Below are 16,155 nucleotides of genomic sequence, written 5' to 3' on the forward strand. Positions count from 1 at the left end.
TGAGTTTTGAGAATATGACTTATAACTAAGTTGAGGAATACCAAGTGATTCCCCAACAGATATTATGTAGCATCCTTTTTCTTTGTGCTTGTTCTGTCAGACTACTTTTTGGTAGTTTTCAATGCTTTTACATTTATCTTGTCTTGAAAAAAAAAAAAGTTTTTCTTTGCCTTATTCTTAAATCTCCAGTAACTGATTCCATAGCAAAAGCTACTTAATTTGTAACAACTACATTAGCCACAGACATCTTTTTCTCCTGTCACTGTGTTTACCACTGGTATATTCATGAACCATTGATCATTTCTTTCTGTCCCATGCATCAAAATCACCTCCTCTTAGGCAACTGCAGTTTCTCTCTTAATGCTCCCAGGCTAATTTCAGAACTATTTTTTGTCATTCTGAAGAAAGCTTCTATCTTTTCTCTTTGAGCTACTCTGCAGCCTATTCAAGTGGCTGCAGCCCTACTATTCCTTCTTCTTTACTTACAAGGAAATAAAACATTCAAAAACTGAAAGCCATGCCTCGACTGCTCTCTGAAATGGTTAACTAATAATTAAAGTAATGTACTGAACTTGATCCAATTTGCTGTCAGAAGTACTTCAGATGGAGAAATATCTTCACTAATCCCCTTCCCCCAGTTCTTTCCAAGCTGATCTCTTATTTTAAAACAAGTTTATAGAAGTGTTTATATTTTAAGTATTTTTGTCTGAAGGGCTAAGTTCTGCAGCCCAACAATTCAATTGCTTTTACATTAAAAGTTTCCTCTAAGAAGTTTACAAAAATATAGTGAAAAATGTATCCATGGAGACACCCTGAAGTTGCATAATTTCTTATATTGAATGCAAAGGTAAAGATAACAGCTGCTTAATATTACACGTACCATGACACAGAACATAACAACTTTTCAGACTCACAATTAAGACAAATTCACTACATTTGCATATGCATATCACCATGCATAATACTTAAGCGTTAAACAAAAAGCTGTGTATTACAAAGAACTTTAAGAGGAGGAAGCATCATCATCTCAGCTTCAGGTGTGGAGAAAGGAAAACACAGACAGGAGGTGGCTGGAAACCACCTCACCATAGCTGTCCAAAAGTGAGGCATTTAGTCTATGCTATCTAGACTCTCCTTATAGAGAATGGACTCAATTTTTTTCCTGCAAGTCTCCTTCCATTGACTCCCCATGCTTGTCTCCCCTGTTTCAGAAGAAAACAGTCTCCACTTGGTCAAGCTACCAATAAAAACATACAGGATAGATATAATTACAGTGTGGTAACTTTTAGATGAAGTAAGTATTTCAGTGGCAATAGAATACCTGGCAGTATGTTGTTCCTATGGACTATTCAAGCTGTGGCAGCGCTCAGCTGCTCTCTTATACCCCACAGCCAGATTTCCTCACCCCCCTTTATTGGCACAACATAACTTTTCTCTCCCGCTGACAACACATTAGCAGCCAAATCACAGCAACTACTGCCTGACAGAATCCCAGAATGGTTGAGGTGGGAAGGCAACTCTGAATCTCTCTGGCCCAAGCCCTGCTCAAAGCAGGGCCACCAAGAGCAGGTTATACAGGCCAGAGTCCAGGCAGCATTTGAAGCATGAGAACTTACATTTTCCCATGTTTTGGGAGGCACCTGGCCCAGTCAAGTTGGTGCCTGCTTACTCATCTGTTCTCTTAGCACATGGGTGGTGTTTCCTCAAGCTCAGCCCAGGGAAGGCAGGTGAAGCCTTCAAGACCAAAGCTCTCTGAGGTCATCAGAGTGCTGAGGGAAGCTGTACTGCACCAGACTTGACATCTTGTGGGAGTGATGAGCAAACCATGCCTGTCTCTGCTTCCCAGCTCTGGTTTTATGGTAACAGCTGCACCATCCATGTAAGTGACTCCACTGCATAGCTCCAGGCTCCAATAATCCCCACAACATTACTCATTCAGAACCATTAACGTTTAAAAGAAGCTGTAAAACAGATATCAGCTCAACTGTTACTAACAGAGAAAGTGGGATTATTTATCCAGGAGAAAAAAATAAATGAATAAATGCATGCACTGACATGAAATGCATTTACTATAAAATAATTCTTATTTTTTTTTCTTAGAGCTCAATGGCTGTCTTTGAAGGAAATGTATGAGGTCATCCATGGGACCTTTTAGAGAGGTGCAAATCAATAAATGGTGATTTTTTAATGCTCACGTTATAAATGACTGGATGCTATCAGGGTCAAACTTAATCCTGTGCAGAGAGCCAGCTCAAGGGTCGTGAATCATTTAAATCTCTTAAGCTCCGCTTTGAGTATAAAAACGTAGATATTTCCTTGCATTGTCTTAAAAAAAAAAATAAAAGGCTACAAAAATCTGCTGCTTTGCAGTCTATGAACCATGTGCATAGACTGCAAAGCTGCAGAGTTGGAGCTGACTGTGAGCAGCAAGTCAGCATGCGAAACCCAACAGGTCTCTGCTGCCACATCCACTGCTCTTAAGCTGAGGTTTCATTAAGGTATAGCCCACTGGAGCTGATTAGCCTGCAGGACCAGCCCCAGAGCTGATGAAGGTATGACAGGACAGGGACCAGAGAGCCACAGCCAGTCTTTGACAGCCTCCTGGGCATCAAAGTGGGAAGCAGCCCACAGTGGAAAAAAAGAATGTTAAAAAAAAAATTAAAAAATGGGCAAATAGGTGAGCTGAAATACATTTGGTAAAGACACAGAAGCAACACTGGTGGCAAGAAGTAAGAAGTCTCTAGTATTTTTTTTTCCCATTTTCCTTCTGTTACTCTTCTGTATAAGGTACGATCAATGGTTCTGACTGTAAGTTGCAAGGAATAAGAACATTAGTCTTCATTTCTTACACATAAAATGCCTGACAGGGTTTTATCAAATAAAAAGCCCAATATGCCACTGTTATCAGTAAGCGACTTCAGCAGCTAATTAAATTCTCAGTTTCTGAATCCCGCATGTAACATTTGCTGACAAAGACAAAAACTCCTGCAGTAATTCTGGCATTTAGGTGAGGCAAGGAAGGAGGTAATAACAACTAATACAAGTCCAGGTGACAACCCACAGCTGACAACCACTTCACCTGCCCCTTGTGAGGCTTCCCTGCCTCCAAACAAGCTGTGTAGCTCAATGCCAAGTATGAATGCAAACAGCTACTGGAGCTCCTCTGCTTGCTATACAACCTCATGCATACAATTCTCATGTGTACATATATATGCATATGTGTACAAACATATGTAAATATATATACGTATGAGACCCTCCTAGTGCCTAAATACTCACTTTAAAGGGCAATTGTGTTGATCACAACTAGACAGTGCACTCTGAGCTGGCTCAGCAAATCTATTAATGCACATACTGAAATTATTCTCACCCAGCAGAGCATGCGGCATGTTCTTAACTTCGACAATTCTCAGAGGAAAACAGGCATTTATTTAAAGCTAAACATGGGCTTAAAAGCTTTTCTGGATATAAATGGACTCCTGAGCTGAGTTCTCTCAGACAGAGGGGATATTATGTTCAAAAAGCACTCACGGAGCGTGACAAGAGATAGTTTCCTCCGCTCCTTGGATTTCATCTGCTGAGTAACACTGGGACAAAACTAGTCCCTGGTGGCTCATGTCAGAGCAGTCTAGGCATCATAGTTCCCTGCAGTGAGGAGCTAGAAAAGTGAGTCCTTGGAGGAAGAAGCATGGCCCTCAGACATGGCCAACTGCTAGTTTTCATCACCCATCTCTCACTCCAGGTAGAAATTTCTTCCTAGATAGACCCAGGAAGGGAACACAGCACCTGAAATCTGCAGTCTAGCTCTTGATGTATCATTTTAAGAAGGGGTGTACTTGGGGAGAAGATTTGATTTGGGAACCTGAGACCATAAGAATAAAAAAAAAGCTGAATTTGCCAGAAAGTTTGTTCAGCCAATATAAGCTTTATTACGGAATAGCTTTAAACCTCTAGGCTGAGAGTGAGAGGTTTTAGGTGCAGCTTTGGAAGGTGATTTATGAATAGATTTATATGTTAATCTGCTAATAAAAAATGTAGCATGCTGATAAAATATGTGACAATCATAACTCAGCTATGAGCCACATATTAAAGACTGCATCTGCTCTGGTAGAGGTTTTGATTATGTTTTTAAATGAGGGAACTGCATTGGGCTAGAAATAAAAAAATGAATGTTTTATCTAGAAGTATGTACCTCATAATTCAAAGAAGTATCTGTGAATCTGCAAGAAACAAATAATAAACTGATTTTTAAAAGAAATGTCTACTGGAAAGTGATGCTTATTCCTGAACATCTCAAAATGGATCTCCTCTCAGGTGGTACATAAAGCTACACAAAACGGTCTCACTCTTTCCCAAAATTGCTTCCCAAACAGGATTTTAAATTGGATAATAATCTTGGCTCTCCAACTAGATCGAACAGATAAATACCTTCAGCAAACAGAAGCCTACTTTTGAGCACTCACAGGTTCACACTGTCATATCAACGCACACTTTCCTCTTGATTTTTGAGAGGATATTTCAAAAGATGGGAACACCTCTGACTCAAGGATATGCTTGCAAGTAAATCCGAAACACATTTCTCTCTTTCTATTGACAAAACTCCCAATGCTTTACGAAGAAGCCCTAGAGTCCTGTTTCACAAGGGAGCAAACAGCACATGGGTACATGCGCAGAGGAAGCAGCAGTGCGAATCAGGCCCTGTAAGCCCATCTGGTAGGGGATGTAGAATTTATCCATCATTTGTAAGGTTTCTGACAAGTACCAGGATTCTGTGAACGTGTTCTGAATCCTCAAAAATTCCTGGTGAGGTATTTTCACCAGGAAAGATTACTCAAGAGACAATTTGTACTGTAAACTCTATTTCTCACAGCTCCCTGTTGGTGTTGTTTATCATATTTTATTCAACTGCACAGAGAAGCCCCAAGTCAAACCCTGCCACCTCTCCTAGTGCTTTTATACACTTGCAGAGCACACATCAGCACAGTTTCTCATCAGCACACATAAACGTGGCACTACTGAGCCCTAAATAAGTAGAAAATAATGCATTTAATGGTTGGTTTGTTAGATGCAAAGTACAAAATACAAAACCCATTCCATTTGTTGCTATGTGACATATATAGGACTGAAAGGCAAGTTTTGTTATTACTAAACTACATATTGTTGATGGGTACTGATGATTTACCAGTGATTATGCCACAGAGTTAAAGGTTCCCTGGGGAATAGCAGAGAGAGAAGTGTGACTTCAAGAGCAGCTTTTCAGCTTGGAAGCTTCCTTTCCATAGCAGGGAGGTTTCTGCTTCTTAGGGCAAGGGAAGAAAAACTGAGGTAAATGCCCTGAATACATAGCTGCAGTTCATCTGCTACAGGACCATATAAAACTATTTCATTCCTATTTTAAGCTTTATTTTTGTTTTGTTTTAAATATCCATTGCAAAACCCCATGATATCAATAGAAAGAAGATGACTTCAGTAAACTTCAGATCTGACCTTCAGACCTACTGCTGCTTTGCTATTTTGCTAACTTTGAGCTTCTTTTAAGCCTCACACCTTCATTGGGAGAGTCCTGGTGTCTGAGTACATGCAAGGCAGCACCCACAGGAATAACTGTGATGTCAAATGAATTTAGAGATCTTTTTAGTATCCTAATACTTGGCAATTAGGCCATAGAAGTAGACGCTGGCAGCTCTGCTGCTACAGAGCAGCACATAACTCTATGGTAAGCCTCTCACATTCAGGGTTATGGCCATACGACACGTAGAATGCTCTCTTCTGATCCTAGTCCTCACTGACAAAGTTAAAAAATAAGATTGCTAATTAAAGCATGCTGTATAGTTGGAATAATACAAGTATATAGTCATAATTACAGAGTAAATAGCCAGAGGATATCTAAGAAAAGACTCACCAGTGCTGAGGCTTTCAGTTGAGATGGATGCTCACCAATGTTGAGGCTCACCACAAAAACCCCACACAGGAGAAATCTCCAGAAAGAGACACTACCTTAATGGTGGTCAGCCCTTAAATGGGATCTAGGAGAGGTGGAGACAATCTCCACCCCTTCTGGGAGCACAGCTGAATTACCTTCACCTGTGCTCCTACAGCTGACTCGCTGCTTGCCTCAGATGGTTAATTAGAAGTTCAGGCTGTGATCAACAGTTTCCCCTACACATGCTTTAATCCCCAAATTCCAGTGTTGAGATTTTCAGGTGAAATGAATGGTCTTTTACATGGCTTTCCAACAGGTGCACTCGTTGATTCTTCCATATTCTGTTGAAATGTGGTTTATTTTTAAGAAAGGAACTGGATACTCATGGTGTATTTAAAATGCTATTAACCTGATAAAGCATAACTGGTTGGCATATAAACTTTACAGGGCTGGCCAGAAACTTTTTTCCTTAAAGATCTCCCATTAAAAGAAATAACTGGAATCAAAAGATTATACAAAATCCTAACAGTTTCCATTAGAAGAGAGTCCAACAGGGACCCTCAGGTTTAGATGAAAATTTTTAGTTGCAGACTTAAAGGAAAAGAAAAAAATATATCCAAATAAAGTTAATCATTTGGGATGAGAGCAATGCCAATTCAAATCCTCTTTCTAGTCCCTTCTGAAAATAACCTGGCCCAGAGTATTTGTATCCAAGCGTGTGTCTAACTCCTTCTCCTTCAGATTTCACAGAGATGTCAACAAGTCTTGTTTTTATCACAGTGCAAAATTTGTTGGCGTCTCCAAAAGGTTTTGGAAATGGAAAAGTCATTTCCCACCCGATTCTATTGAGAGCTCTAGATCCCAGGTAAAATGGGAGGGACGGGGGGTAGGCACCACCGTGCTGAGGCTTATGAATTGCCTGCCAAGCAGCCTGCTTTTAACACACACCAGAGAGTAGCATTCCTTGCTAAGAAGTCCTAATCAGCATTGTGCTTTTTTTTAAAAAAAAGTTGTTCAAAGGATTATGTTCTTAAAATGACCCTTCCACCCACTCTATTAATTACAACACACAAACTCCAGCATAAAGCAGAATTTTCTATGGCCTCGCTGTGAAAGCTGCAGACTGGGAGCTAACCTTGTTTCAGGCCCGTACATAAATTAAACAGCATGTGCTCCAAGTGCACATCATTTTAAAAATGTGTTCCATAAAACGTCTAACATTTACAGCTTATAAAGCATACAGACGGGGAGTTGAAAGATGGAGATGAAACTTTACATGGATTTTGTTTAACAGAGTTGCTAAAAGATTAAGAGCCGTATCCATTTTAAAACTTTGTTTCTTTATTGCTGCAGGAATTTTATGCTGTGTGCCAAACTCTCCAAAATTAACAGGTGCTTTTGGATACTCTGCCTGGGGCACCGTAAGATGCTGATTTTCAGAAATTCTCTAACAATGTAGCTCAATGTTGGCAAGAAAGGCTGAGGCAAACAAAATCTCAAATGATCCCCAAAATACCTCGACCCCAATTTTCTTCTGGATGTTGACGTTCGGCCAAACTTCCTTCTCACAAGAAAAAATAACCACCATCAAAGTTTCTCTTGCGACTGATACTGATTTGGTAAAAGGTTTCTCAGACACCGAATGGAATTTCTGAATTACATTTCCAAAACAAAGAGAGGAGAAAGAGTCCCAGAAAATTGTTCTGCAGAGCACAAAATGAGCTGATTCTGCTTCACTCCATCACCAGCTCTCAAGGAAAAGCTCAGTGCTACAGTTCCACAGCAAACATCCAGTTCCAACCCCCCCTGCTATGTGCAGAGTTGCCAGCCACCAGACCAGGCTGCTCAGAGCCACATCCAGCCTGGCCTTGAATGCCTCCAGGGATGGGGCATCCACAACCTCCTTGGGCAACCTGTTCCAGTAAGTCACTACCCTCTGAGTGAAAAACCTCCTCCTGTTCCACTGCAGTTCCAAGACAATGACTTCCTATCCCAGCTCCAGGGAAGGGCTCCGTGGTACTACAGAATATTCTTCTCTGTGGAGATCACAAGACTAAATTTTTATGAGTGGCAGTCCAATCTGGATTGAAAAGTAATACCAGAACTTTAGCTTCTGGAACTAAAATGTATTTTCAGGTGTGATGCTTTCACAAAAAGATCCTTGAAGCTGATGGAGAGCTCTTGCTCATTTTAATGGATTTTGCCCTGGGTTTAAATGAAAGCCACCCACAGTCATTCAACAGGTAGAAGGAACAAAACAGCCTTTTAAAGTCTGGGAACTCAAAACCTTTCTAAAATCAGAGAGTAACTACATAGTTAACACTGGTCTTGCAATACACAATAGACATAAAGGGGATCATAATCCCCCAGAAGAAGAATTTATTCCCATTGAAAAGCAATGAATAAAGTAATATCGTGATGAAAAACTTTATAGCTTGCTTAATGGCAGGAAATATTCATTTTCTTGTTAAAGAAAAGATATCTGTCAGGAAAAGCACACATTAAGCAGAGTGAGCTAGTAAATCTACCCATTACAGAATGAGAGACAGAAGTACTGAATTTGCTATGTAAGCAAGCAGTTGCAAGGGCATTTTGCTCCGGCAAGATACTGTTGCCAGCCTTGCTGAAAAGCTGGTTGAGAGCCATCTACTTCATGGGAGCACTCTGTCTTCCTCTCTTTTGCTGCAATGTGCCCTCACCTTTTTCCCACAGAGATGGTAGAGCCTAGGGATACAGCAGGCTGCAGGAGGGCGCTTGGTGGAAACTAGCTTTAAACTTCACCCCATGCTGCTGCAGAGAAGTACAACCCTCCTGCTGCCAGGCTCTGCCCCACAGCCAGCATCACCTGCTGTCTCCATAAGCTGAGCTCCTCAGCCTTCTGTGCTCATCCCATGGAAGTACAAGTGCAAGAGAGCAGACATCTGCCAACAAAATCCTGCACCTTGATTTAGCACCACTGAAGAGTAAGTCCCAAGAGCAGAAATACATCAGACCACAGCCTAAAGAAGAAAATCTACACCCTGATCAAGTCCAACAAGATCCACACTGTATTTTAGCTACAAAGAGGAGAATAAAAAAAATAAAAAAATTAAAAAAAAAAAAAACAACCCAAATTAGCATTGTGACTACTTCTTAAACTGTTCTCTCCCTCCATAGATCTACAGATTCCTTGCATTTTTTTGTCTTGCTTTGTGATCTGAACTTTAAAACGATGCATGGCAAAGGGAAGGTGGGAGGGGGTGCCTCTAAGCTGCATCATGTGCTTTGTGGAGACAAGCCAAGCAGCTACTTAGGCAACCATTAGGTTGGGAAACAATCGCTTCCATCATTCCCAACACGTGTGTCAACATAATTCCATGCTCTCTTTGTCATGCAAAAAGTCTTGGCAAAGTGACCGGATACACCCAGAAAGCAGGAGCAAACTAAGCTCATTATGTTAACCGGGAGATCCCACAGCATCCTCCAGTGCCATAGAAGGAGACTTCCCATTTTTTGCTGGGTAGGAAAGGAAACTTGGTGCACTGAGAAGAGCTCAAGCCAAGCCTGACTTCAGAATTGCACAAGGGAAATTCTCAATAGATTTTAATGGAAAAGGACCCCATATCTGACAAGCACAAGAGACTGCATTGCTCAGTGTGATCACAGGCATTGCAGAAGGTATAGCACCTCACTTAACTAGAGACTTCCCTCTCCTGTATGCTCGCTGGAATCCTTCCAGCCATGCTAATACAGCTCTGCAAAGGGAAACTCCTGCCAAATGGGAGTATCAGATTCTCTAACTCTTTATTATTGTCACTGGTAACTCTGGACTTTGTTTTCCATTTAAAGGAAGATTCAATGCATTTTACAACCATTAAACATCTTTTCTTCTCTCCATCTATACTTGTACCCCCTACTAACAGCAAAAGGCTTGTGCACAGAAGAAAGGCTGGAAATATTAGCCCAATGGCTTCTTTACAAAGACATGCAGAGAAAGACCTTTCCGTCTGCCTGAAAAATGCTAAATGCATCTTTGGTGCACTAACAACCGTAGAATATAATAAATATTACAGAAAATGGGTATTTATTTAAAAATAAGCACTTGGGAGTTTTCATCAAAAATTTTTCCTGCATCTTTCAATTCCAGATTCAGCGCAGTGAGAGGAAAGTTCTAACACTGCTGAGTATTTACAAATCCCTTCAAACTTCAGCTGCTTTGCCCACACTTTGCCATGGCTAACATATATTTTGCAACACATTTTGCCTGCTTAATGCTTGCAAGTCCAGTCTTGGTTTTAGTAACACATTCAACAAAACACAGCTTCTCAGCAGTCCATGTTCATCGAGGGCCAACAAAGGCTAAAAATGGGGATAGACAAGAACAGTAAATGCTTTTCCTGTGTTGTTGACACCTCCTCTAATGAAAGCCAAGGATTTCTATTCCTTGTTCTGTTTAAGCCTGTATCAGTTACACTACATGCTTTGTTCCTTTAAGATGCCATATTTTTGGCACATCTTGTTACCACCCAAACACTCAAGAATCAAGAGCAGGGAGTGCTGTCCAAATGGGCAAGTGTAGAACAGCCCTTCCCCCAGCATTATTGTTGGAGTGGAAATATGCATTATATTCTCAGTTTGACTTTTCCCTGCTCCACCACTCTGGGCAAACTTACACTCCTCAGCCTTCAAAAAATGCACATCAAATACTACAGAAAATTCATCAGTAAGCCAAATAAAAGAAGAGACTAAAAAGTGGACATACCTGAATAAGAGAAACGTTGTGTAGACTAAGTCTGAAGAGGTAGTTCCTGCATGAGCAAGCAGAAAAAATACAAAGCGTTACAATACCAGAAGAAAGGGAAAAGTTATACAATCAAGCCATAGTTTTTGGTTATCCATTTCTATGAACAATTAATCCTTGTTGGATTCCTCTACACAGAATGTGAAAAATATGCTAAATGTTCATTTGTGTCCTACTTAGTTTTGTAGCAGAGCTCTGAGCAGGTCTGGAGTTAAATACTCCAAACCTTGTAATGGAGGCCCGTGTTGTAATCCCAACAACACAGGGACTGTTTCCACACCCTCAAAGTACTTTGGTTGAAGCCAATATGGGCTGTTCTCATGGCTTTTTCTGCATACTGAGAAAACTGGGGTTGGACAGATGCCAGCTGCAGTAGAGATGACTCTTGTAGTGCATTTTCCCCAAACCCATCCTTGCAAACAAACTTTGTAGAAAAGAAGGACAAGAGGAAAGATGTTTCTCAGCAGCATCTCTCTGCACAGAAAACCAGCAGGGAAATCAAGGCAGTGACTAGAGTAACTCCCAATCTGCCTGTCATCACATGTCTAAAGGCAAAGCAAGGGAATTCCTGACAGAAGTCACTGTAGTGTGAGATATCACACATCAGCTGAGCTCCTGCAGCCCTCCCTCCATGTGTTCATATTCATCACAAATAGGAGGGAATGCACATTTACATAAACATCTACAGAAGAGGCTTAGTTAACACATGTAGTTCACATTTTTGCTTAGTAAGACAATGCAGTTACCAGCAATCACCTGGCATACATTAAGCCATATGGACTTGATTGTGTGCTTGAGTCTGTTGGCCATAGACAAGTTCATATTTTTGCATTCCATCTGTCAGGAGGTGTGATGACCTTGATACTTTTCCAACATCCCTGTCACCACAATCTCCCAGAGAATACATATTTATATTATACCAGGTGAACCCTGTTGTTAAAAGTGGTTTTATTTAAACAACAGAAAGTACATCTTTGATGGTAAAGCTTCACCCACTTTAAAAGCTCTCATCTACAGGCATTCCCTCACATAATAGAAATGAAAGTTTCAGTCTTATGCCAGTGAAGTCAAAGCTCCTATAGTAACAAAATGGTCCTAAGGACTCTTTTGAAGAGCCTTGTTTAGAGTGTAGTCAGCAGCACACTCTGCTCAAGAAAGTTATTCCAACTCCCACACACAAGAAATTCATATGGGGTCACAATGATCACTAAAAGGCTTGAGTAATTTTGCCTTCTCCTGTTACCTCTCACTTCTATATCACAGAAATCATAATTATAGAGTTCCCTATATATTTGGTCTATAAATAAATTAAAGGATTTAAAACACTGCAAACTGTCCATAATGAAGGGTGAGAAAAAGGATGATGAGAGACCTTGGAAGTGAAACTCTTGTTGCCAGAGCTTCAGACAATGCAGCTCTGATTTGCACCATCTCTGTCATATTCTATAATGGGACTGTTTCTCCAGAGAAGAATGAAATCTATTAGCAATATCTGAGCAAAACTTATCAGTAATTATCACCCTCCTGTAAGTATGCAGAGAACCACACACACAAAACTTCCATCTTCTCTCCTAGTCCCATCACCTGAGAGTTCTTTCATATTCTGAATCTGTACTTTGTCTCTAAGGACTGCACGCTTTACCAGTTAATTTATTATTAACTCTTTAGCACCAGCTACAGATCTAAATAATATGACTTCCAAGTGCAGGTAGCAAGCCAGAGGCACCAAGCTTACATACAGTTAAAGTATTAACATAGAAAATTCTCATCCAGTGGCTGATCTAACTTGACTTGCTCAGAGAAGCAAATGCTTCCCAAAATATTAATGCACTTCCAGGACATGACTTGTCATGGAATAAGCCTTCACCTGGAGAAGTTAAACATGTCACCAGCCTCCAGTGTTACAACACCCTAAGGAGAAAGTCCTCATAACCAGGGACTTGAAGTTGCTACCCTGTTGTTAAGCATGCTATTTAAATGCATTGATTTTAGAAGACTTACATAGCAGATTCCAGCTCTCTGTTTCAGTCCTGTAAAATGCTGGACAGTTTGACTGAGTAATAAATTTTAATATTAGGTGGTTTTTTTTTTCACCAATAGCACCGCACAGCAAATTCAACCAAAATATATTTAATGGAAGAGACAGAGCTAAAGGACACGTTTTTCCTTGCACTCAGCCAAAACAGATGCAGAGAGGAATTAGTATCCACTTTAGTAAAGCCAGTCTCTGCCTCTCAGTTACTGCTCAGTAGCACCTGAACAAATCATTAGTGCAGAGACCACTTAGGTGTCTGAGATGTAAACCAGGCAGAATCACAGTACTAATGTGAGTAGCACAAGGAGCTTCCCAATAACCTCAACTCTCTAAGCCTGACCTTGCAGCTTTCTTACAGCAAGGAAGTTTTCCCTTAATTTTTCATCAGTTTGCTTTACCTGGTGTCTAAAGAGCCACTGGCAGTTTCTTTTTGTTGGTTTGATCCTTTTCACATCTCATCAGCAGTAATACGCACACCATTAGGCAGACCAGGCTACCAGAGACACCAGCTGACCTGCCCAGCTAGAAACAACTAAACCTTAATGTATAAAAAATGTTCTTTTAACCCTACTCATTCTGTAAAGCTACATATTGAGTTAAAAGGGAAAGATCTGCTTAATAAGATAGTACCATTTTTATGAATTGCATCTTAACTGCAATTTCAGTCCAGGAATAAATGAGGTCTCTTAATGAGAGGCATGGTTTACTGTACCTAGAACTGCCCCATTGGTGCCTTTTTTTCTGTTCATATTTAAGTTCTATCTGTTTAATACCTTGCTGAACTATAATTTAAAGCAGCTGGAAGAGTAGAATTAAGAAATGTATGAGAACACTGAGATCTCTGCATGAATTGCATGGATTGCTTTCTTGGTCTTTTTTATTTGTGCCCCCTCACATTTTGCCTTGTAAGTAAATGTTGACTAACTGCTTCCTCTCTTAAATTCAGTCCTCCTGAACTAGGCCAGAAGAGAAATTGCTTGGTGCAACCAGCTGTTTTAACAACCTTCTCTTCCCATATAAAAAGCTGGTGCACAAACTTGGAGGGATGGGACAATCCTTTTACTCACTTCCTATCCCAAAGACCTTGCACTTTCACTCCACACTGTCACAACAAAAGCTCTCTTTCATCCCTGACTTGGCCGCACTTCAGCCACTCTTGCTCTCCAGAGCGAAAGACCACACTCTCCTAAATATTTTAGGGTAAATGATATTATATACATTGCAAGGTGCCTCAAACTGCTAATTCCTTCCACTACTAACTCCATTACATGCAATACATGGGTTGATGTCATGAGTAGTCTGTGCCCAGATTGGTAGAATAACCTGCCCCCAAGATGGGGTACAGAACTTAGGCGTGTGCTGAAGTACCATTTACATTCATGGAAGTTGGGAGCAAACATAAGAGTTTTACTTTCTGAACAGAGCCTTCTATGCTGGTCTGCCTATGGATGGAGCCAAGCTGCAGAATAAATCCTATAAAGAAAGTATTTGTTAATTGCCTTCCTAACTTGTGTTTGGCTGCCTTGTTATATGATTAAGTGCCTGGTACCACAAAGTATAAGTACTAGAACAGCAGGAGAGCAGCTGAGATGGATTTTAAGAAAGGGTGCAAGAATATATCAACTTAAATCTACTTGCCATGACATTCCCAAGTCAAAGTGCTTATTAAGTGTTTATTTCACACAGCTGAGGCACCTTGGATGAACTTTTAACATTATGCTTGTTCACTTGTTCACTCATCCTATGAGCTAGAAACAATTTTCAGTGAAGGAAATGGACTCTGTCTACAATGTCACCAAGCAACAGAGCTGCAAGACAAACCAGGCTTTTCCAGTGGGAAGCTGCACAACAGGAGCTGTTGCATAAAAGCTGAGACCCTCCCTCCAAGGAGTTCTGAAACTGCAAGGGTAGCAATGTGTCTCAGATACAAGCTGTGAATGGACTTGTTTCCAGCTCTGAGCAGAGCCCTCTTTTCAAGCACTACATCTGCCTGTTTCAAAGATGCTTCCTTCTAATTAAAAACAAGCATGCTTTTCAGTTCTACTGTGGGAGATCAAGAGGAACTTCTCCAGAGCCAATGGACTGAACATGTGCAAATGAAAGATCACTCTAGCACCTGATTGCTATTTTTATTAAAATGAGAAAGTTTTGTTCACATTTCCCACGTCTGTTCCCTCCACACACAAGACAAGATAACCTTCCTGTGCTTCAGAACAACCCCAACTATTAGCTCGGCAGCCACAAGACCCCAGCCACTGCCAGGACTTCTTGGGACTTTGATGTTCACACAAGATCCCAACAACATGCTGCCTTATCTTAGCTGGTCTGAACCTCCAAGAGGCAAGTGCACCCACCTGCACATTGCATTTTACAGCAGATGTGAGGAACCTCTCCCTCCCTCCTTCAGGGTAGGCTATCTCAAGCCCCCTCTTTGTACACACACGTACTAGTAGAAACAAAGCAAACAGCAGCTGATTATGTTTGATCACGTTAAAAAATAAGTTCAGGGTAAGCTGAAGATGACTATGTGAAGAGCTGTTCTGGCCTTTTGGGACTATTATTACACAAAACTGGCATCCAGCACAGCCCAGGTAGGATACTGGAGACTTCAAGTACACTTGAGGTGCTCTGGGCAGTTATTCCCAGCCCTCATGCTGCAACTAGGTGCCAGGTTTGCACGAGGGACTTAGAACTGTCACATCATGGATAGTAAGATAATTAACAGAGCAGAATCCCTTGAGCAATGCTAAACAAGACAAAATTATGCATGTGACAAATCCTGAGCTCCCTTCCAGCACCCCTAGAAGTCATGCTCTGGGTCTCAGCCTTGGGCAAGGAGCCAGCAGCTCATGTCAGCTCTTCCTATCTTTGCTCCTGGAGGCCTCAGATATACTTTGTACTTCCACAGTGTATGGCAAACACAGCTTAGTCATGCTTCACAACTCCCCAGGAGCGGGTTAGTATCATTGCCCCCTTAGACTAATGAACAGAATGAGCCAGAGAAAGGTTAAACACCCTTCTTCAAAGCACACAGCAAGGCAGTGATAGAATCAAGTGTGGGCCCCATGGCTCTAGGCTACCAAATCTCATGCTAGATTAACGCACAGTGCCTCCACTCAAGCCCAGCTGTGGCCTTTTCAGATGGTTATCCACATCTCTGAACCAGCCAACCATTCCAAGAAACTCTGCTCCTGAGAGGCGATGCCAGCCTTTGCTCTCAGAAGGAGTTAATTATGTGCCTGCTCTGGAGTGCGATGGAACGATCTCTTTGCAAATGCTCCTCCAGTGATTCACTTGAAAGGCCTGACATACAACTGCTAAAGAAAAGGTGGTGAAGCAGTATCTCCCTTACAGGCTAGATTCCTATTCACCAGTAATTTCACATCTATTGAAGAAAAACTTGTCTGTTATATCATT

At 41.1% G+C, this 16,155-nt stretch overlaps 1 protein-coding gene across 8 annotated transcripts in view; it reads right to left on the minus strand.

Moving 5' to 3' along the window:
* The window catches only part of SEMA5B (semaphorin 5B), a 241,330-nt gene that overhangs the window by 84,323 nt on the left and 140,852 nt on the right, over window positions 1-16,155 (minus strand). For all 8 annotated transcript variants that reach the window (XR_014947901.1, XM_085552293.1, XM_015868672.3 and 5 more), the window contains one exon: window positions 10,665-10,710. Coding sequence is in view for 7 of the 8 variants with exons in the window: in XM_085552293.1 (XP_085408419.1) it covers window positions 10,665-10,710 (46 nt within the window). In the remaining variant the exon portion in view is untranslated. The remainder of the gene's footprint in view (window positions 1-10,664; window positions 10,711-16,155) is intronic.

This window comes from Coturnix japonica, chromosome 7 (genome assembly GCF_054131305.1).
Source record: "Coturnix japonica strain WE chromosome 7, WE-NBRP24, whole genome shotgun sequence".
Taxonomy (NCBI): domain Eukaryota; kingdom Metazoa; phylum Chordata; class Aves; order Galliformes; family Phasianidae; genus Coturnix; species Coturnix japonica.